The sequence below is a fragment of the Microtus ochrogaster genome, chromosome 5 (genome assembly GCF_000317375.1).
Source record: "Microtus ochrogaster isolate Prairie Vole_2 chromosome 5, MicOch1.0, whole genome shotgun sequence".
Classification (NCBI taxonomy): Eukaryota; Metazoa; Chordata; class Mammalia; order Rodentia; family Cricetidae; genus Microtus; species Microtus ochrogaster.
This window is the reverse complement of record NC_022012.1, coordinates 85,981,242-86,004,092: the sequence shown is the minus strand read 5'-3', so window position 1 is coordinate 86,004,092 and position 22,851 is coordinate 85,981,242. Positions and strand designations below refer to the sequence as shown.

Below are 22,851 nucleotides of genomic sequence, written 5' to 3'. Positions count from 1 at the left end.
CCTCCAACTCACAGACATTTGCCTACCTCCGCTTCCCAAGTGCTGGGACTAAAGGTGCGTGCCAGCACACCTGACTAATATTTTACTTTAATAAGGTGAACAAAATTACAACTTTAAAAATCCATAGCAATAGGGCAGGTGTGGTTTTTAATCCCAGCTCTCCGGGAGGCAGAGTCAGGCGGATCTCTCTGTGAGTTCAAGGCCAGCCTGGTCTAAAAGAGCAAGTTCCAAAACAGCTGTCTCAAAAACCTGTGTGTGTGTGTGGGGGGGGGGGACTAGAACAAAATATAAGTTTAGAAAGACTTACCTAGCAGGAGGAATATCTCTCTTATACAGATCAGACCTCAGCTTCTCTCCTACATGTCTATAAATCTCCACTACAGCTGATATTGCAGCATTTCTCACCTGTTAAAGAATTCAAGACATTTAAAAGAAAACTTAGACGTAACACATGCTTCCTTTCAAGGTAACAACAAACTAGCAGGCCAACCTAATTAAAAGTTCGTTTTAATGTCTTTTCAGTCCCTGAGAAAATTATAATATGACATATTATTAATGGAAACCCAAAACCACAGTTTGTCAAAAAACTAAAAATTAAAAAAAAGCCCTAAAAAACCCATTTAAAGAAGAGCAAGATCTTAGTGGTGGAGCACTTGCCCAGCATGTGTGAGATCTTTAGGTTAAATCCCTACTACCATCCAAAGAAAAGGATAAGAGAAGAAAAAAAAAAGAAAGAAAAAAAGGAGGAAAGGAGGTGGGAGATGGTTAATAGAAATTTATGAATAAAAGCTAGCAATTGGGATTTCAAAAATTGTAATTTTTTTTAACTTAAACTACAGTTAATTAATTTCCTGGAACCAAATTATCTTCAAAAATGTGTACTGAACTCGAAAAGATATTTTTACACCAGTATTTCTGAAATTATTCAGAATAGTCAAAAGGTAGAAAAAAACAAACAAAACAACAATTCCTATTCATGTATATCTATATACATAAAATGTGATGTCTGTGTTCCTAGAAAATAACTCAACCTTAGAAAGATGAGAGAAATCCTGACACATTTTGCGACATGGATAACTTGTGGACATTATACTAAATGGGATCGATCAAAAAGGACAACTATTGTCTGATTTGCTTCCACTAGGTACCTGGAGTAGTCAAATTATGATGAAGAGTGGTAGTTGCCAGCAGCTGGGGAAGTAATGGGAAGTTGTCTCATGGGTACAGAGTCTTAGTTCTGAGGAGGTAAAAGTTTTACAGGGAGATGGTGATACAGTCGCAATACAATGTGAATGTATTTAACACCACCAAGGTGCACACTTAAACATAGCTGCAATGGTAAATGTTACATTCTATATAAGAGGTGAAAAAAGAGTGGGGCCTAAGAGAACAATCTGAAAAACAATACTTATTTTTTTGCACAACTCACTATCAAAAAGCAACCAACCAGGTGTGGTGGCACACACCTGTAAGTCCCAGCTTCCTGGGAGACTATGGTGGGAAAAAAATCAATTGAGATCAAGAGCTTGAGGCCAGGCTGATCAAGAAAAGGAGAACTTTTGTCTGTAAATAAAACAGCAATCAAAGAGAGTAAAGCTCTATAAATCTGTTGAGGGGCAACTACAGTTTGTAAGATCTTACTCCAAATGCCCTAGCTAGCTCATAACGTTACAATATTACAACTGACTTTCAGGGGAAGATGAAGCCTTGCCTCCTGATTACAGCAGACAGCTCAGGTCAAGAGATGCACCATGGACACAATGGCCTTCCCTATTAAACAGGACTATCAACAACCCCAACAGTTCTGGTATAAGCATATTCAAGATTGTAGACCATTGATACTCTAGCCCCACAGTTAACATTAAGGTGAACTACAGAAGGAAACCCAGGATTTTCTTAACCTGTCAAACTGAAGAATTTAACCATTAAGTACTTTTTAATATCAGTCTAAGAACTGACAAGAAACTTATATTTGGGGGCTGGAAAGATGGCTCAGCGGTTAATAGCATTGCCTGCTCTTCCAAAGGTCCTGAGTTCAATTCCCAGCAACCACATGGTGGCTCACAGCCATCTATAGTGAGATCTGGTGCCCTCTTCTGGCGTGTACATGTTAGCAGAACATTGTATGCATAATAAATGAATAAGTCTTTAAAAAAAAAAAAAACTTGGGGGCTGGAGAGATGGCTCCGCAGTTAAGAGCATTGCCTGCTCTTCCAAAGGTCCTGAGTTCAATTCCCAACAACCACATGGTGGCTCACAACCTTCTGTAGAGGGGTCTGGTGCCCTCTTCTGGCCTGCAAGCATACACACAGACAGAATATTGTATACATAATAAATAAATATTAAAAAAAATTTTAAAAAACCTTATATTTGTTTCAAAATAAATAAGTAAACAAACAAACTCTGGTAGAAGGGGGAAGAAAAGGAAGAAAAAGGAAGAAGACGCCTGTAGTCCTAGCTGCTTAGGAGGGTGGAGCAGGAGGATCACATGAACCCAGTGGATTCTGAGCAACATAGTCAAACCCTCATTTAACTCAAAACAAAAGGGGGGGGGCGGTCTTTTAACTATCTACCTTCTGTCTTCACTGTTAAGGCTTAAATAAGGCAAGACCACAAGATAGAGCAACTGCCAACCCCTCACACACACACACACACACACATACACACACACACACAACACACACACAGTCAATACATGAGGGTAAAAAAAATTCTTACCTGACTATTAGAATCTCCAAATAAGATACACAAATGTGGCACCAACTTGCTGATGACCAATGGTTGAGCTCCAAAGCTAAATATAATTTAAGAAAACACAGACTTTGGTTTCATTTTAAATACTGAAAAAAAAAATCCTAATACTTTCTTTTTCTTCTTCTTTTGTTTTTGTTTTTGAAGACAAGGTTTCTGTGTGTAGCCCTGGCTGTCCTGAAACTCACTCTGTAGACCAAGAAGGCCACGAATTCAGATATTTCCTCCCTGCCTCTGCCTCCCAAGTGGCGGGATTAAAGGTGTTTGCCACCAATGCCATGCCTTTCTTTTTATCTCCTGACTGACAACTTTGATGAAGAGCACGGATGTCCATCATTAAAGAAAGACAAGTATCAAGCAAAGTGATACTAACAGCAAAAACTTCCGACCTGGGTAAGTGTGATGAATGCAGTCCTAGTGGGGGCAGCTACTGCTGTGATAAGACAACAGCCAAAAGCAAGAAGGGGAGGAAAGGCATACACATCCATCACCAAAGGAAGTCAGGACAGGACTCAAGCAGAGCAGGAACCTGGAGGCAGAAACTGATGTGGAAGCCATGGAGGAGTGCTCCTTACTGGCTTACACTCATGGCTTGCTCAGTCTGTTTTCTTAGAACCCAGGACCACCGGCCAGAAATGGCACCACTGTCAATGGGCTGAGCCTTTACCTATCAATCACAAGCTAAGAAAATGCCTTACAGCTGGATCTGTGTGTGCGTTTTACCCTCTGTTAATTTTTCATTGATATTTATTGAGCTCTACATTTATCTCTGCTCCCCTGCCTGCCTCTCCCCTCCCCCCTTAAGTCCTCCCCCAAGGTCCGCATGCTCCCAATTTACTCAGGAGATCTTGTCCTTTTATACTTTCTACTTCCCATGTAGATTAGATCTATGTAAGTCTCTCTTATTAGTGTCCTCATTGTTGTCTAAGTTCTCTGGGACTGTGGTTTGGAGGTTGGCTTTCTTTGCTTTATGTTTAAAAACCACCTATGAGGCCAGGCGGTGGTGGCGCACACCTTTAATCCCAGCACTCGGGAGGCAGAGGCAGGTGGATCTCTGGGAATTTGAGGCCAGCCTGGTCTACAAGAGCTAGTTCCAGGACAGGCTCCAAAGCTACAGAGAAACCCTGTCTCGAAAAACAAAAAAAAAAAAAAAAACACCTATGAGTGAGTACATGTGATAATTGTCTCACTCAAAATAATGTTTTCTAGCTCCATCCATTTTCCTGCAAAATTCAAGATGCTGTTATTTTTTTCTGCTGTGTAGTACTCCATTGTGTAAATGTAACACATTTTTCTTATCCATTCTTTAGTCGAGGGGCATTTAGGTTGTTTCCAGGTTCTGGCTATGACAAACAAAGCTGCTATGAACATAGTTGAGCACATATTCTTGTGGCACGATTGAGCATCCTTTGGATATATACCCAAACGTGGTATTACTGGATCTTGAGGAAGGCTGTTTCCTAATTTTCTGAGACTTTGCCACACTGACATCCAAAGGGGTTGTACCAGTTTGCATTCCTAACAGCAATGCAGAAGTGTTCCCTTTTCCCCACAACCTCTCCAGCATAAGTTGTCATCAGTGTTTTTGATCTTGGCCATTCTTACAGGTGTAAGATGGAATCTCAGAGTTGTTTTGATTTGCATTTCTCTGATGACTAAGGATGTTGAACATTTCCTTAAATGTCTTTCAGCCATTTTAGATTCCTCTGTTGAGAGTTCTCTGTTTAGGTCTTTACTCCATTTTTTTTTTTATTGGATTATGTGTTCTTTTGGTGTCTGATGTCGTGAGTTCTTTGTATATTTTAGAGCTCAGACCTCTGTCTGATGTGGGTTAGCGAAGATCTTTCCCCATTCTGTAGTCTGTCATTTTGTCTTGTTGACCTTGTCCTTTGCTTTACAGAAGCTTTTCAGTTTCAGGAGGTCCCATTTACTAATTGTTTCTCTCAGTGTCTGTGCTGCTGGGGTTATATTTAGGAAGTAGTTCCCTGTGCCAATGTGTTCAAGTGTACTTCTCATTTTTCTTCTATAAGGTTCAGTGTGGCTGGCTTTATGTTGAGGTCTTTGATCTATTTGGACTTGAGTTTTGTGCATGGTGATAGATATGGGTCTATTTTCATTCTTCTACATGTTGATATCCAGTTATGCCAGCACCAAATTGTTAAATATGCTTCTTTTTTCCATTTGATATTTTTTGCTTCCTTATCAAAAATCAGGTGTTTGAATATGTATGGATCGATATCTGGGTCTTTGATTTGGTTCCACTGGTCCTCTTGTTTGTTCTTATGCCAATACCAAGCTGTTTTCAGTACTGTAGCTCTGTAGTAGAGTTTGAGGTCAGGGATTGTGATGCCTCCAGAAGTTCTTTTGTTGTACAGAATTGTTTTGGCTATCCTGGGTTTTTTGCTTTTCCATATGAAAGAACGGTAGTTCTTTCCAGGTCTTTGAAGAATCTTGGGATTTTGATGGGCATTGCGTTGAATATGTCTTACAGCTGGATCTCATGAAGGCATTTCTCAACTGAGGTTCCCTCCTTTCAGATGACTATAGTTTGTATCAACTTGACACATGATCCAACAGGGCAAAATACTCAACAGCATTTTGACAACTCTGGTAGTCTATCAATTACTTAAGAAAATCTGAGCATGTACTTTTGAAATCGTATTTTTTTTAAAAATGACACTGGATCTCAATACATAGAGAAATGAAATACGTAACTTAACAGATCTTTACGTTTACTAACATTCTGAAGTCTGGGTTAAATGCAAATGACAGGAGAACTAAAACTCAGAAAGTGCAGTGACGAAAGGCCACAATCTGCACTTGCTAGCAGGAAGGACCCAGAACAGTGAAAGAAGAGGAAGTCACACACAGGAAGAGTTGAAAGAGACTGCGTATTACCTATCACCCCGCACAGAGTCTGGAAAGTTATACTAGACTAAGAATAAAAGCCTAACACACATTTCTTCTGCCTATATCATAGCCCTGTGAAGCCTAAGCTATCAGAACTCTGCTGCTGCCACTAGAGCACTGTCCACCGTCCTGACAGAGTCCCAGCAGGTGCATCACTGTATCCATCACCCATAGTGCCTTAGCCTAGAGCCCACAGGTAAAAGCAATGTAGGGAAATGGCTTCAACATGTGACACACCATTGAGTTCAGAAGTTCTGAAACAAAGCCTAACAGAGAGAAGATCCAAACTTATTAGCACATCTGTTCTATAACCACCAATTCTCCATGGTTAAAGAAAAAAGAGACAAATTTAAAAATAAATACAATAGATATATATCCAAAAGTTGCATTAAATATTATATTTTTGTTTGGGAGATCAATTGAATTTAAATTTATTTCCAGTCTTCCTTCACATTGTGAAGAAAAAAAAACTTTGAGAAATGACTAAAAGAGAGCAAGTTGTTTCAGTAACCACAGAACTTACATGTTCAAGGTCTCAATAAGACACAGACACACGCCCTCTCGAGATCGGAAGTTCTTGTGCTTGAAACCAGAGGCCAGCTGCTCCCAGATGTACTATGGGGAAAACAAGTAAATACACGCAATAAAGTCAGAGACTGCTTTGACAAATGTAACTCTTCTAATCTTATAAGCAAATCATCAGGGATCAGAAGTGTTCCATATTTGGGGCATTTTCAAATTTTAGCATTATTTACATGGTAACAGAAATCTTGTTGCTAGGACACAAACCTAGACTTGAGACTCATCTCTGTTTCATGCTCACTTTACCACATAACCTGAGCATTTCTATATAATATTTTTAGTGCAGCTAAATTTTGCCTGCAGCCTGTCACATGGATCAGGTGTGGAATTTTCCACTCATAGTCTTAATGTTATGTCAATGAACAAAAAAGTTTTGAGTGTTCAGAAAACAGAAGCTCAACTCATATTTACAAGGTTTCTCTTTTTGTTTTTGTGGGCTCCTACCCATTTAATATCTGAGCCACAATTCTGGTTTTTATTTACATAGTTTTACCTTAAATTTTAGTAACTGTAAGGAAAATCATGCTCCATACATAAGCATCTAAGCATTTCCATAAACACGGGTTTCTTCTATGCTAACAGCTCTGAAATTGGTGCGGGAGAATTGTCTGTATTCTGTCAATCATGCTTTACGTAAACACTGATTTGCCAGGCAGGAAGTATAGGCAGGTCAACTAGACAGGAAGTAGAGGTGGCGCAATGAGAACAGGAGAATTTTAGGAAGGAGGAAGCCCATCCCTCCCCAGACCACCGAAGAAGCAGGATGTGACCTGCGTTGCTGAAAAAGGTAATGAGCCATGTGGCTAACATAGATAAGAATAATGGGTTAATATAATCTACAAGAACTAATAAGAGGCCTGAGCTAATGGGCCAATCAGTTTATAACTTATAGACATTTCTCTGTGATTTTCTTTGGGCTGTGGGAACTGGGCAGGAAGAGAAACCCCAACAAGCAGCAAGCCCTCATGTTACATGAAATTCTAAGCACAGTGGTCTGGGAAGCACTCCTAGATGCAAAACTCCTTAGCAACTACTACAGACTGTCACATGGAATGACAGCAAACATCTTATAACGGGGACAGGTCATTTTATGACTACCTAGTCTGAGGGGAGAAAGGAAAAATAAACTTATACCAATAATGCAAAACAACTGTTTAGGTATAGTGTAGCAAGGATTCTACTATATCTTTCAAAACACACAGTAAGTTTCCCTCACCCCCACTGTGTGTGTGTGTGTATGTGTGTGTGTGTGTGTGTGTGTGTGTGTGTGTGTGAGAGAGAGAGAGAGAGAGAGAGAGAGAGAGAGAGAGAGAGAGAGAGAGAGAGAGAGAGAGAGAGAGGGGAGTGATGTGTGATTTGTGTGTGTGTGACTCAAGATGTGGGGACAGAGGACCACTTGCAAGAGTCAGCTCTCTTGTTCCCATAGATCCCAGGGATCAAACTCTGAACTCGGGTTATCTATCAGGCTTGTCAATTTTAAAAATCTTAACTAAGGCTGGATATATAGTCCAGTGACAGAACATTTGCCACTGAGATCTACAAGGCTCTGGGCTCTGTTGTTACAACCACCAAAGGAGGGAATCTTATTTTGATTAACCTGTCTCAGCAATCCTCTCTGGAACTCTAAATGTTTACATCTATAGTACTTTTCATAGTAAGAAAACCAGAAAAAAAAAGTAAATGTAAGTCAGTAAAGACTATCCACAAAACTTGTTTTGAAAAGTTTTGTTATGAAGCATAAAATCCCTTCTACTCAGTTCCCCTTTATAACTCAGTACTCTTGCCTTACTAAACATGTGCACCATAACCATCTAGCATCACATGACATGTGAACCTTAAGCGAGCCTCCCAACCGTGTTGTACAGGTCAGCTTATTTTTAGTCTCCGTTAAGGATTTCCACACCAGGGTGTGGACGTCGTTCTCCCAAGGGTTTATGTGTCAGAAGCTTGGTCCTCAGTATAGCAGTGTTGAGACGGAAAGGCCCGGGGCTAGAGGGATGATGGTTCAGTGTTTAAGAGCAATTGCTGTTCTTGTAGATAAATTATTTCAGTTCCCAGTACCCAAACAATGGCTCATAACTGCCTCTGTAACTCCAATTCTGATTTTTTGCAGGTACCTGTATCTACGTGATATACATACATGCATACATATATATACATAAAATAATTTTTAATGGAAGGACCTTTAAAAAACATACTGAGCAAAAAAAAAATATTGGCTCTTCTCATAAGCATATAAACATTTATGCTATCACGCAGCTACCTCCCATGCGGTGATGCACCTAGGTGGACCCCATATCACATAGCAAGAGTTGTGTCCACAAAACTATGACTCCCAAAGTTATGAGCTAAATACATCTTTTTGTTGTTGTTACAAGTATCTAACCTCAGACATTTTGTTATGTAACAACATAAAACAGACCAATACGCTATTGGTGTAAGAGCCCATAAACATGTGCAAGTGTGTTCATACGTGTGGGTGAATATGAGTACAGGTAAGTATGCGTACATGTGGAAGACAAAGGGCAATCTTGTGTGTTGTTCCTCAGGTGCTAGCTACCCACCCCCTTTTTTTGGTCACAAGTCTCTCACTAGCTTAAAACATGCCTGCCTGTCTCTGCCTCCCCATTACTAGGATTACAAATATAGGCCACATATCCAACCGGGAAAAAAAAAAGGTTTCTTTTTCAGTAACTTACAATTTGCAGGTAAGAAAAAACAGAAAATGGTGAAGTATAACTATAACCGGCATACTGTCAAATCACTTAATTCTGTTTTTTTTTTAAAATGTAAGTAACTGAAAACTAGAATAGTTAAATGAAAATAAAAAACACATGTTGACACTGCACCTTAAATTTTAACTTCCATAAAACATCAGCAATAATCCACTATTTAAAATTCTAACATTCATGCTTTCAAGGTTTATTACTTTGCTATACTTACCATTCAACTAATGAGAAAATTTCAAGCCGGGTAGTGATGGTACACACTTTTAATCCAAGCACTCAGGAGGCAGATGCAGGTGGATCTCTGTGAGCTCTAGGCGAGACTAGCCTACAGAGTGAATTCCAGGGTTGCCAGAGCTGTTACACAGAGAAACCCTGTCTTAAAAAGCAAAACAAAACAAAGAAAACTTTCAATCAACGCAAGCCTACCATAGGTGGTGCCACCTCATCCATCAGCTTCAGTGTCAGGTTCTGAGCTTCATCTCGAACTCTGTCTTTGGTGTCTCCCATTCTGTCTATTAAAGCTGTGGTAACTAATGCGGGAAGAACAAGTATTACAATCCATCATAAACCATATTTTACAGAACTACAAAGAGCAACTACTGCCATAATCATTTATGAAAAGAAATTATTTTAAGTTCTTAGTCATGAGTTCAAATGAAAACAACGAACAAATTTCAATGTAGTTAGTACGTACAATCATATCCAGTTGGGACAGTGTTCAAAACTAGACAAACAGTGTTATTCCATTTGGAGGTAGGTATGTGGTCAGGATCCATAGACAAGCAAGTAAATAATACTTTTCTAGAGGTTATGATAGGGAAGACCTCTGGTGGACTGAAAAAGTATCATCAGGAAGTGTACACAGGGGTAGTTCAAGGACCTGGCAGATTTGAGTTTCTGGACCCAGACACAGTCACAGTCAAAGGTTGGTTTTATAATTATTCTTTAAATTGCATGTTACACATTCTTCTTGTTGAACATCTTTCATAACTGACAAACAGAAACAAAAAACATAGGCCTAAATCCAGGTTTTAATGGGGAAGTAGAAGAAATGAAATTTAAACAACAACAAAAAAGGATACATTTATCTAGTTTACTTACAGAAGGTGTAATGTGGGGGGGGGGGGGGGGTTCACACGACCTTCAAGCCGAGCATGGAAGCACATGCTTTAATCCCAGAAATGGGGAGGGAGGCTCTTAGACAGCAGGAGTGAGAGTTCTATGCTAGCCTGGACTATATAGAAAGAACATGTCCCACTGAAACAAAAAGCATCCCTCATAACTGAAGTTATAAACCAGGGGCTGGAGAGACAGCTCACTGGTTGAGAGCACAGGCTGCTCTTCAGAGGACCTGGGTGGGACACCAGCACTCACAGGGCAGCTCACAACCATTCAGAACTGCAGCTCCAGAGATCCAAAGCCCTCTTCTGGCCTTCGTGGGTAATCATGCTTGCACAGACATTAATGTAGGCAAAAGATCCATACATAAAATAAAATAGTAATAAAAATAAATTTATTCAATTATAAACCAAAATGAGTACTGTTCATGACTAGAAATACGGCTCAGTAGTTTGCCAGACAGTGCAAGACCACGGCACCATTTAAACAAAATAAGTACTGCCAAGTATGAATCAGAGGGCACAATGAAAATCTTTCCTCATGTTTGTTTATATGTAGTATTAACAGGAATTATTCAATATCTGTAAGACTGGCTATTACAGGAATCTCTGTTACTTATAAATCACAGAACATAATAGAAAAAATAAATTACCTTGTTTAATCCTTACAACAATATTATTACACTATAATACTATTAAAATCAGTGTTTACTTATAATTTAGATAGTTGGGACTGTGTGTGTGTGTGTGTGTGTGTGTGTGTGTGTGTGCGCATGTGTATGTGTGTTGGTATCCATGAACCAGTAACAGGAAAAAAGATACTCTGTCTCTGAGAGGCAGAATTAAATTACAAAAGAGAATTCAAATGTTCAGTAAAATACAGTCTAATACTAAGAAGTATTTTAGGTAGCATGTAAAATTTGGTGGCATATACTATAATCTCAGTACTAGGGATTGGGGAAGTAGAGGCAAGAAGATCCCAAGTTCAAGGCAGCCCAGGCTACTTACTATAGTGAGTTCAAGACAAGGCTGGGATCTATACAGTAAGACTCTGTAAAATTTTAAAGCTAGTTGTGGTGGCTTATGCCTATGACAATGCACTCAGAAGGCTGAGACATAAAGACAGCCATAAGAGTCCAGGCCCGCCAGGGCAACATAGGAAGTTCAAGGCTACAGAGCAAAATCATGTCTAAAAACAAAAGTAATTTTATAGAATATAAATATTTTAAAACCTTTAATAACTGGAATACAGTGTGAGTTTGAGGCCGGCCTGGTCTACAGAGCTAGTTCCAAGACAGGCTCCAAAGCTACAGAGAAACCCTGTCTTGAAAAAATAAAAAACAACAACTAAAAAAAAAAAAACAAACAAAAACTGGACATGAACATAATATTGTATTAAACAAAAAAATTTTATTACTTTTATAATAAATTTTTAATCGTATGTATGTGTGCACACATGTGAACATGCCATGACACACACGAGTAGAAAGGCCAGAAGACAACTTTGTGAAGTCAATTCTCTCCTCACACTTTTCCATGAGTTCTGGGGATCAAACTCAAGTCAGCAGGCTGGTGTGGAAAGCACCTTGACCTGAGAAACCTCACTGGTCCTTAAATTTCTGTTTTTACACTTATTCTCTTGGAGACAACAACATTTTATTTAGTTGTACCTACTTATTAATTACAGGAGACAGTAAATTTTCCTAAACCTCAAAGTTTCCTTGTTTACTCCTTATGAATAGAGAGTAGATGAAGTAAACAAACAAAAAAATACAGTGGGCATTTGGAACTGTCGGCAATATACACTACAGACCTGCTCATACATGGCCCGTGATTCATCGATAACTACAGTGAACGAACGCTGCGTCTTTACTAGGCACCCAGAAAAAGGGCTTCCACTCTGTAAGTGAAGAGAATCTAAACAATGTGTCAATTTACCACAGACTGTACTGGAAGGGAAAATACTGAAAACTTAAGGATAGGTGGAAGAAGTTTTCATTCTACTGGTTTTGTAAAATGTAAAATTACAAGACATAAAACTCAGAACTCCGTGTCCTGAAGACTCTGTCACTCTATTGATTTTTTTGTTTGTTTGTGAAGACACATTTAGGGTTTGGACTATCTGCTAAATTTTTATACTACAAAACGTTATTAAACTCAGTTCCCATAAAACCAGAGTTAGTGATCAGTCTCAGTGTGGACAGATCACTTAGGAAGCATGGTAGAGGCCATGCTCTCTTCAAAAACATATCTAAAGCTCTAATGGCTGAGCGATGTGCAAACCTGTTTGGAACTAGAACTAACACTGAACAGGGCTCTCAATTTTTGAAGAATACATATTTACTTTTAACATACAAAGGACTGATGCACATAGGAATTCACAGAGATGCTACAGCATGTACAGGTCTACACAGGCTCAAGCAAGACAGGGTAGCAACACTGAGAAGGCAAAGTGAACAGATGCTCCCACCCCGAACCAAGAAGCTATCTGCAACTGACACCAGCTAGCAAAGGAAAATTTGTTGTTTTGCAATGGAATCTCACGGGCATATTATACACTTAAGGCAGGACCCATGTACAGCAGTAGATGGCCAACACAAAATGAACTCAATGCTATTTCTGTAGACTTTTTGCCTCATGTTGCTTTATCTGGGCACTTTTTGTCATATTGGTCTTTTGCTTGTTTATAATGTTTTCTGATTCTGTGCATTTTAAGGGTTTTATGTGTGTGTTTCTTGTAGTTTTTCTTTGGGGTTTTTCTGGTTTTTTGTTTGTTTACTTTCTAAAGAGTGAAAGAGAAAGGTTGAGTATTTGGGAGGGATCTGGGAGGATTAGGGAAGTTTAAAGAAATGTTAGGTCATGATTTAATTCGATCCTTTCCTTTTACAAAGAGACTTTTAAAATTGTTTTATATTTCCTTATTAATTTTCTATTTGGGGAAACACGTTAGCCAAGGCATATACCTGGAGGTCTGAGGACAATTTGCAGGAGTTAGTTCTTTTTACCATGTGGGCTCTGGGGCTGGAACTCAGGTCATCAAGCTGTTGACAAGCACTTTTACCTACTAAGCCACTATATTGGCCCTATACAGAATTAGGTAAGCTATTTAAGCATTATGATAGGATTAAATAAGAAAGCAAATCTAAGGAAGTCTAGCTCTTTTTTTGTTTGTTTGTTTTTGGTTTATCAAGACAGGGTTTCTCTGTAGGTCCGGAGCCTGGCCTGGCCTCAAATTCACAGAGATCTGCCTGTCTCTGCCTCCTAAATGCTGGAATTAAAGGAGTGTGCTGGCTGGCTTAGGTAGTCTAGTTCTTGAGGAATGCAGATACTGTCTACCTCCAAGTCAGAGACACATGATGATCCTCTCTCACAAACACAGTACTTTTAAAGGAGGGTTCCGATAAACGGGAGCAAATGAAGGTCAAGTTTTCCCATCACACCACATAAGCTTGCACATAATAAGCTCAAGTTTCACAAAGGATCATCATAAATGAAAACAATGCTAACAGTAGTTTGCAGAAAGACCAAAATAAATAGATAGGTAAATAACAAAAATAAATAAATAAAAAATAAAAAGCAAAGGAAATCTCCATGGACCCAAACAAAGGGAAGTGGTAATACAACTTCAATCAATAATTACACATAAGAGAATATTAGGCACACCTTAATATACAATTTCTCTAAGTCCAAAGTATGGAACTTTATTTTTAAAATTTCTGTTTACACACTCAAATTCATCTACAAACATGTCTTCAGAACGTGGTTTTTAACATCTATTATCAATTTTAAGCAGAAGGTGGCAAGTAAAAATTTCTCTTCAGAAGCTATTGATACTAACAGTGGAAACTGGTGTAGGAGGCCCTTCTGTTTGTGTGTTGTTTTCATTGGTTGAATAAAGATATTGCCTTGGTCTTTTGATAGGGCAGCAGCTTAGGCAGGCAGGGAGACAGAACTGAATGCTGGGAAGACGAGGTTAGATATAATGGGCCAGGCAGTGTTTAAATGAATACGGTTTCTGTGTAATTATTTCAGATGTAAGGTAGCAGGGCGGGAAGGAACAAAAGGACACCGCACTCTCTACTACAGGGAACTACCAAGTAGTGATTAAAAGTGAAAACCAAGAAACTTATTCGAGAAAACAGATGGAAAAGAAAAATAGAAAAACTGACACAATTTGGTGGCATACTAAACATGAAGAAGTCGATCAAAGCTATTTGAAAGTAAGTTTAATATTATGTTGATATTATGGGCATTGAATCATAAAAAAAAGCCACTAACATTCAAGGTTGTATTTCTGTATGTTGCTATAAAATAGTACTAAACTCATTCATAAAGCATTCTAAAATGCACAGGAATATCACACGTGTTTAGTCAAAGTCAATTATGTCACTGCATTATGTAGAGTAGGCACTTAGGCACAATGAGCATGCGGCAAGCAGATCATAACCGCGGCTCAGAGTGAAGCCAACAAACTGTGATACAAAAACAGTATTTAGGGAGGCTTCTGGGGCAATCAACCACAGTAACTTTATTCAACCTAATATTAAAAACTTGTGGGACTGGAGTACAGCTCAGGTTTAATGTTGTAGGCTCAGTGTGCAAGACTCAGGCTCCACGTTGAACAAGACAAAAGCTGTAACTCGCTGTTATTATACTTCCTAAAGTATTGGTCTGAACAGAATTCTCCATAAACAGTGTGAAAAAAAATAGCAATGTAGCCAGTCTGGTGACACATGCCTTAATTCCAGCACTTGAGAGGCAAAGGCAATAGGATCTTTATGAGCTTGAGGCCAGCTTGGTTTACATGGGGAATTCCAAGACTGCCAAGGCCATATAGTGAGACCCTGTCTCAAAACAATAAAAGCAACAATAAAAAAAAAATCCCACAGCATGTAAGTTATCCTACAAATTTTATCATTTTACAAAAGATTAAAATACACTAAAAAGGAGCACATGACATATTTATTAACAGTATCTAGAAGGTTGTGTTGTCTTGTTGCTTCTTTTTTGCAGAATTGTGATTATCTATTTAATAAGTTTTTAACTCTTTGTGTAAACTATGCATATGTATGTATGGTTTACTGATACAAATTTAAGGTCAATTTTGTTATATGTGTATTTCTGCTCTTGATTAAGGTATTGTATTTGTGCAGCTCATTTAAAAATGTAATGTATAACAAAGAAATACAGGTTAATAGATAGTCATCTATAATAATAGTCAAGCTTGTAGTCATGTTAGTTAGGTCTTCTAGATGTACAGAGATATATTTCAGATGGATAGGTATTCAAAGACTGGATACGTATTCAAAGACTAACAGAACATGGCATTTAAAGGTTTTAAGAACTTAGGACTTTTCATGACAATGAGACACATCTGTTCCTGGCAGCACCAATCTACTTCAAAAGGATGATAGGGATTGAAGAGGCTCCTTATGGAGTTTGTTAGCCATTTGAGCAAGGAAAGTGCTCTTGTTTGGACTGCTTAATGTTATACAGTATGAACTGGACATGCAGGACCCATAGAAAAATGACTGCTGAAGTTGCATAAAGAAGTGAGACGGTCCTTCAGGGTTCCTACTTGATGAAAGTCTGCCAGACATTCAGCAGGACACAGAAGAAAGTGACTGACAAACTACCTGTAGGGGAAGCAGGATTAGATCAATATGTAAGAGCTAGCCAGGCAGAACTAATGGGCCAGGCAGTGTCTAAAAGAATACAGTTTCCGTATAATGATTTCGGGGCATAAGCTAGCCATGCGGGTGGCCAGGTGCCGGGGACGCAGCCCCGCCGCTCTTATTACTACAACTACCAATATAGGTGTTACTGTCTTTGAAATTTCCTGCTTCATGGAAAAGTCTACCAGATACTATGGGCCTGAAGGCTGAAAATGGGTGCCCCAGTCTTACAGAAGAACTTTGGGTGGCTGTCCAGGCAGTGAGAGTCTCTGTCAATTCTAGAGTTTTGGAAGTTGCTTACAAAGCATTTCCTATTTACTTAGGTAACATTATATCCTTCTGGGATCTCTAATGGAGTTAAAGAATAGAAAGTTATAGTTTTCCTTAGTTATGATAAAAGATAAAGTAGACATAAATATTGTAACTGTAATTTTTGTTTGATACCTGTTTTGTTATATGCAATTTTACTGTGTTAAAGTTAAAACCTTCCTTTTTATTTGAACAGAAAAGGGGAAATCGTGTGGGAAGTCCTGCATCTGTGTTGCTTTTATTGGTTAATGAATAAAACTGTTTCAGCCAGTAGCTTAGCAGAATAGAGCAAAGCAGGAATTCCAAGCAGATACAGAAAGAGAAAGTAGGCAGAATCAGGGAGAAGCCATATAGCCGTTACAGGAAACAGACGGCGCCAGAACTTTGCCCACCTGTAAACCACAAGCCTATGGTAAAATATAGACTAATAGAAATGGGTTCATTTAAGATGTAAGAGCTAGCTAGAAATACACTTAAGCTATTAGCCAAATAGTATTTCAAATAATATAGTTTCTGTGTTTCTGGGCAGCTGGAAATGAACGAGCAGTCTCCACCAATTAATATTTTTTTGTTTTGAGACAGGGTTTCTCTGTGTAGCCCTAGATGACCTGGAACTCATTCTGTAGACCAGGTTGGTCTCAGACTCACAAAGATCCTACTGCCTATCTCTACCTCCTGGGTGCTGGGATTAAAGGTGTGTACCACCGTCACCTGGATGAAATTATGTATTTTTAAATTGACTTTATTTTAATTTAATGTGCTTGTGTGTTAGAGTATGCTGTATTGTACAAGAACCCTCAAAGTTCAAAGAGGGTATCAGATCCTCGAGCTAGAATTATACCTGGTTATGAACCACCTGCTGTCAGTGCTAAGACTCTAACTCAGGCGTTTGGAAGAACAAGAGCTTTAACCACTGAACCATCATCACTCCAGTCCCCAAACTACACATTTTATAAATTTACAGAAACTAACAAAAATGCAAAGAAAAAGTCACTATATCAAATTCTACAATCATTCTTAAAGTGAACTTACCCATTGCCACATAAGATTTAAATCGCGTTGACAATCTATCCACAAAGGCACTTAAAATCTCCAATCCTAATAATGATACCTGCAAACAGAAAGAGATTTAATGAATACAAATTACTGATATATATTGTAAGATCAGTATATAATTTTTAATATACAGCATATTACTAAGATTTGTTTTAAATGAGGTTTAACTGGGTATGGTGGCATAGGCCCTTAATTCCACACTCAGGAGGCAAAGGCAGGAGCATCTCTGTGAGTTCAAAGCCCAAATGGTATACATTGTGAGTTCCAGACTAGTCACGGGTACACAGTGAAACCCTGGCTCAAAATAATAAAATTAATTTTTAAAATTTTAGTGAGACTACTGTATTCAGAGGTAGGCAGTCATGGCGTTGAAGATTCTACTCTCAAACACATCAATAGTAAAAATTTGTAAATGTACAGGAAAATAGTGATAAAGGACATTTGACAAAAATTTAGTAACTGATTAATCAGGTAATGGTTACACAGAAATTTAGTGACTATACTTACTTTTCACTTTGCAATGTTTTCTAAATAAAACAGTAAGAAATTTAATAATACCTCTAATTACAAAGGAATTCTGGTTTCTGTCTGGAATGTAGAGACTGGAAATCAGTCATATTACAAAAAGAAAAAACCATCTATAAAATAATAACTATTCTTGAATGCATAAGAAAGTTAAGGTTGTAGAACACTGGTTTCCCTAATGCAGTAACCCTTTAATACAGTTCTCCATGCTGTGGTGACCATAACACTATTTTCATGGCTACTTCATAACTTAATTTTGCTACTGTTATGGATCATAATGTAATACCTGTGTTTTCTTGTGGTCTTAGGCAACCCCTGTAAAAGAGGTGAACAATCCCCAAAGGTTGAGAACCACTGTTATGAATAACCAGTCAGTCTTAAAAAAAAAAAAAGACATATACAACCAAAAAGTCTACAAGTGACAGGAAGAAAATGAAGCCATGGTACAAAGGGATAAGAAGAATTCCACTGGGGGCTGGAGAGATGGTTCAGAGGTTAAGAGCATTGCCTGCTCTACCAAAGGTCCTGAGTTCAATTCCCAGCAACCACATGGTGGCTCACAACCATCTGTAATGGGGTCTGGTGCCCTCTTCTGGCCTGCAGGCATAGACACAGACATAATATTGTATACATAATAAATAAATAATTAATTAATTAAAAAATAAGAATGCTACTGTATTTAACAAATTATTAGTATCTGAGTGTGGGCTAGTATGGAAACTTCTTTTGAAAATATTTTTGAGCATTTTCTTTATTTTGTGTATATGGGTGTTTTTGTGTATATGTCTGTGCACATGCATGCACATGCATGTATGCATGGAGGTCAGAAGAGGGTGTCAAACCCCCTTGAAATTGGAGTTACAGACAGTTATGAGCCACCATATGGGTCCTGGGAATTGATCCTGGGTCCTCTGGAAGACAGGCAGATGTTTTTAACTGCTTAGCCAAGTCTACAGAGCTTAGTAAGAAAACTCTTAAATACCCAGAGGCACAAAAGAGTTCATACCTATTCTCAGACTCCAGTTTGCACCCACAGATAAAATTATTCTACAATTAAGACCAAGGCTAGGCAGGAGATCGGAGAAGGCACTGAGGCTGGTGGAGGTCTTGGGGGAAGAGCGTGGCCTATGCAGCACAGGCAACAATACTCTCACAGTGCTCTTGTCTTCTAGAAAGTAAAAGCTTACCCTGAAGTATTGAGCAAAGAAGATCCAGTACTCAACACCTCAAGCACAGGTAAATAAACTCTAGTGGAAAAAGGGAGCAAGACATGAAGCTGTCCACCTCAGAATGAGACAGAAAACAATCCTCAACCCAAATTATCCAGGTGAGGAGTTGTCTCTTAGAAAGCCTTACCCCAAGGCTGGTCCCACATCTCACAATCAGGCTACCAAGATCAAGAGCATAGGGAAGAGGGTTAACAGGAAACATGGAAGGACTCAAGCAGAGGGCTGATCAGAAATACTGAAGAAAACCGCCTATCAAACTAACCCAGAGGAGCCAGAAACACATAGAAACCAATAACAACCACAGCAACTCCAACACACAGACCTAAGTGAACTCCTGACTAGATTGACTTTGTAAACGTAGCAGATGGTGACACAGCTTTGAGAGGTCATTGCTGGAGATAGGCCTACAAGTTGATTCCAACTTCTGGTTCTGGCTTGAACTCTATGCTCCTTGATCAATCAGGACAAGAAGAAGCTACACCACAAGTCCCCATTGCCATAAACAGAACAACCCCAGGCTCCATGCTTTCCAGACCAAGGTGAACTGATACCTTTCCTCCCTGAAGTTGTTCCTGCCAGGCATTGTGTCACAGAACAAGTAACTAATATGCCCAGAAATTACTTAGAACAAGCATGGGAATTACAAAATGCTAATAATGCAATAATAATGCAAGATCATATATAATACAAATAATGCAAGATGAGCTAAATAAGTTCAGGATTGGAAGAATGCAATCACTATCAAACAGCAGAATTTGTTCAGAGACAAACTGGTCTTAAAATAAACAAATAAATAAATGCATAGAACACCCATATCAATACTGAATTAAGAAAAAACTAAATCAGATTACCTGATTTCAAGACTTTATATGAAGCTCCAGCAATTAAGACAGTATGGCTGGGACAGGAAAGATGGTTCAGTAGTTAAGAGCACTGACTGCTCTTCCAGAGGACATGGGTTCAAGGCCAGTCAGGGCTACAGGGCTACGTGGCAGTTCATAACTGTCTACATCTCTAGTACCAGGAGATCCAATACCCAACTCTGGCCTAAGGTACCAGGCATTTATGTGGCCACAGACATACATGCAGGCAAAAAAACCCATACACATAAAATTGATGAACTAATTTCTTAAAAAGGAAGTATAGCTATTAAAAAGAATGAACATAAGGTTTCATGAAATAAGACAAAAACTAGCTGATATCTAACAATTGTACAAAGGCACTCAATAAAGAGATTAATCTTTAAACAAATGCTGCTATAATTAAATGTCAAAATGCAAAACAAATATGCTTCAACCTACACAACCACTTACAAAAATTAAACAAAAAACAGATAAAAAAACAGATCAAAGACACAAATGAAAATTACTTTCATTAAAAATGAAGTTATTGTTTAGTCACACAGAAGTGGTGCACACCTTTAATCTCAGCACTTGGGAGGCAGAGACAGGTGGATCTCTCTGAGTTCAAGGTCAGCCTGGTCCACAGGGTGAGTTCTAGGACATCTGGGTCTACATAGAGAAACACTATCAAAGAGAGAGAGAGAGAGAGAGACAGAGAGACAGAGAGACAGAGACAGACAGAGAGAGAGACAGACAGAGAGACAGAGAGAGAGACAGAGAGAGACAGAGACAGAGAGAGACAGAATGGGGATGGAGAGATGGCTCACTGGTTAGAAGCACTTGTTCTTGCAGAGGCCCCAACATCCACATGGTGGCTCACAATCATCTGTAACTTCAGTTCCAGGGAATCCAATACCTTCTGACATCAGAGAGCATTCAACATGCACATAGTGCAGGCACACAATGTAGGCAAAACACTCATACCCATAAAATTAATCAATCTAAAACAATTTTTTAAAAAAGTATGTAGCCGGGCGGTGGTGGCGCACGCCTTTAATCCCAGCACTCGGGAGGCAGAGGCAGGCGGATCTCTGTGAGTTCGAGACCAGCCTGGTATACAGAGCTAGTTCCAGGACAGGCTCCAAAGCCACAGAGAAACCCTGTCTCGAAAAACCAAAAAAAAAAAAAAAAAAGTATGTAGAACAGTTAAAAGCTTAATAAAGCCGAGCATAGTGATGTATGCCTTTAATCCAAGGACTCAAGAGGCAGAAGCAGGTAAATTTCTATGAGTTTGAGGGTAGCCTGATTTACATAGCAAGTTCCAAGGCAGTCAGAGCTACTTAGAAAGGCATTAAAAACAAAATAAAACTAAATTAAGTGAAAGAGAGAAAGAGCTCCTAAAGAAGCCAAATGTAATGGTATATACACCTGTAATTCCAGTATTTGTGAGGTGGAGGTTTAGGCCAGCCTAAACAATAATGCTAGAACCTATGTTTTTAAAAGGTTTTATAAAAGGTTACACCCATTTTATTAAAGTAGACAAAATGAGGTAGTAAACATCAATTTTTCATGAGTATATGATGTGTACAGGGAAGGCAGATATATCTCTGTGTTGTGTGTATGTATATACATCAGATAACGGCCTCAGGTGTTGGTCTTAATTTCCACCTTGTTAGGAACAAGGTCTCTTCTAGTTTTGCCTATGTATCCTCTGGGCTAGCTAGCCAGGGGTTCGTCTGTCTTTGCCTTCCATCTCCCGAAGGTATACTAGGACTACAGATGCATGCTTTCCACCATCAGTCTTTATATGGAGTCAGAGATTCAAACCCAGATCTTCAGACTTCGGTGGCAAGTATGAAGTACCCACTGGACCACTTTCCTAGCCCTGTAGTCAAACTCTTCCAAGCTCAGGTATATTGAAGAAATGAAGTTCGCTAATATCTACATCACTTTCAAAGTCTTAGTCACCAACCATGCAACTGTAATGGTCTGAAGTGGTGTGGCATTTCAGCAATACATGTTCTGCTACAGCCGTGTGACTACTGTTATATCTCCTTGGATAGTCAGACCGGCATATCCACGGGTTTTGCATTTATTTTCAGATTCAACTAACATCAGAAAGAAAATATTTGGGGAAAAAAAACCTAAGTCTGTACTGAATATCTACAGACTTTTTTCCTTTATCATTAATCCTTATACAATATTATAAGTATTCACATTGTAATAAATATGAGAAGTAACTAAGAAATAATTTCAAGTTTACAGAAGGATATGTGTAGGCATGTACAATATATTTTATGTAAAGGACCAGAGCATCTGTGCATTTTAGTATCTAAGGGAAGGAGAGCTCTGGAACCAATCCCTTATTGACATTACAGGGAAACTACATACTTTCTCTCATCACAAATTATGTGTAAGAGTCCTGTATAGTACAGTTAGGATATGACAAGGGTTTTTAAAGACTATATGCTTGGTAACAATGTTCTTTCAGAATTATAAAGGGAGCACTGAAGGAAGCTAGACACTGTGGGACACCACACAGGAGCTTGGGGCAAGAGGACTGAGTTACACGGCAAAGCCCTGACAGGAAGACTAACTCTGACTTCACCGGAAATCACCCACCTAGACCAACTCTCACGTATATGCCCACACTGGAATAGCAAAATGACTCCAAGACTGACAGCCTGAGTTCAATGCCCAGAACCTATGTGGTGGAAGCTGACTCCTACAAGATGTCCTCTGAGCACACACACACACTCGGTAAAACATACTAAAACTGGTATATTTTAAGAATGTGGTATTTAACAGGAAACACAGTTTCTGTAATACTGATATTATTGGGAGGTATAGGAATGCCAAACGGGGCCCAACAAAATGGTTCAGGGGGCCACTTGATACAAGCACTTAAAACCTGAGTTTTATCATGTGAGATCCCCAGAACTCACATGATAAAAGGAGGGAAATGGTTCCCATAAATTATTCTTTGGCTTACATGCGGACTGGAGCACAAGTGTGAACCTAGTTCCCCTGCCTGTGTGTGTGTGTCCACACAGAGATAGATAGATAGATAGATAGATAGATAGATAGATAGATAGATAGATAGATAGATAGATAGATAGATAGAT

The 22,851-nt window shown here is 38.9% G+C and overlaps 1 protein-coding gene across 23 annotated transcripts in view; it reads right to left on the bottom strand.

Moving 5' to 3' along the window:
• Clasp2 (cytoplasmic linker associated protein 2) overlaps window positions 1-22,851 on the bottom strand; it is a 189,055-nt gene that overhangs the window by 160,919 nt on the left and 5,285 nt on the right. For all 23 annotated transcript variants that reach the window (XM_026779561.1, XM_026779564.1, XM_026779560.1 and 20 more), the window contains exons 2-6: window positions 17,107-17,185; window positions 9,399-9,502; window positions 6,185-6,276; window positions 2,719-2,794; window positions 308-405 (exon numbers count right to left, since the gene is read on the bottom strand). In XM_026779561.1, the coding sequence (XP_026635362.1) occupies window positions 308-405; window positions 2,719-2,794; window positions 6,185-6,276; window positions 9,399-9,502; window positions 17,107-17,185 (449 nt within the window). The remainder of the gene's footprint in view (window positions 1-307; window positions 406-2,718; window positions 2,795-6,184; window positions 6,277-9,398; window positions 9,503-17,106; window positions 17,186-22,851) is intronic.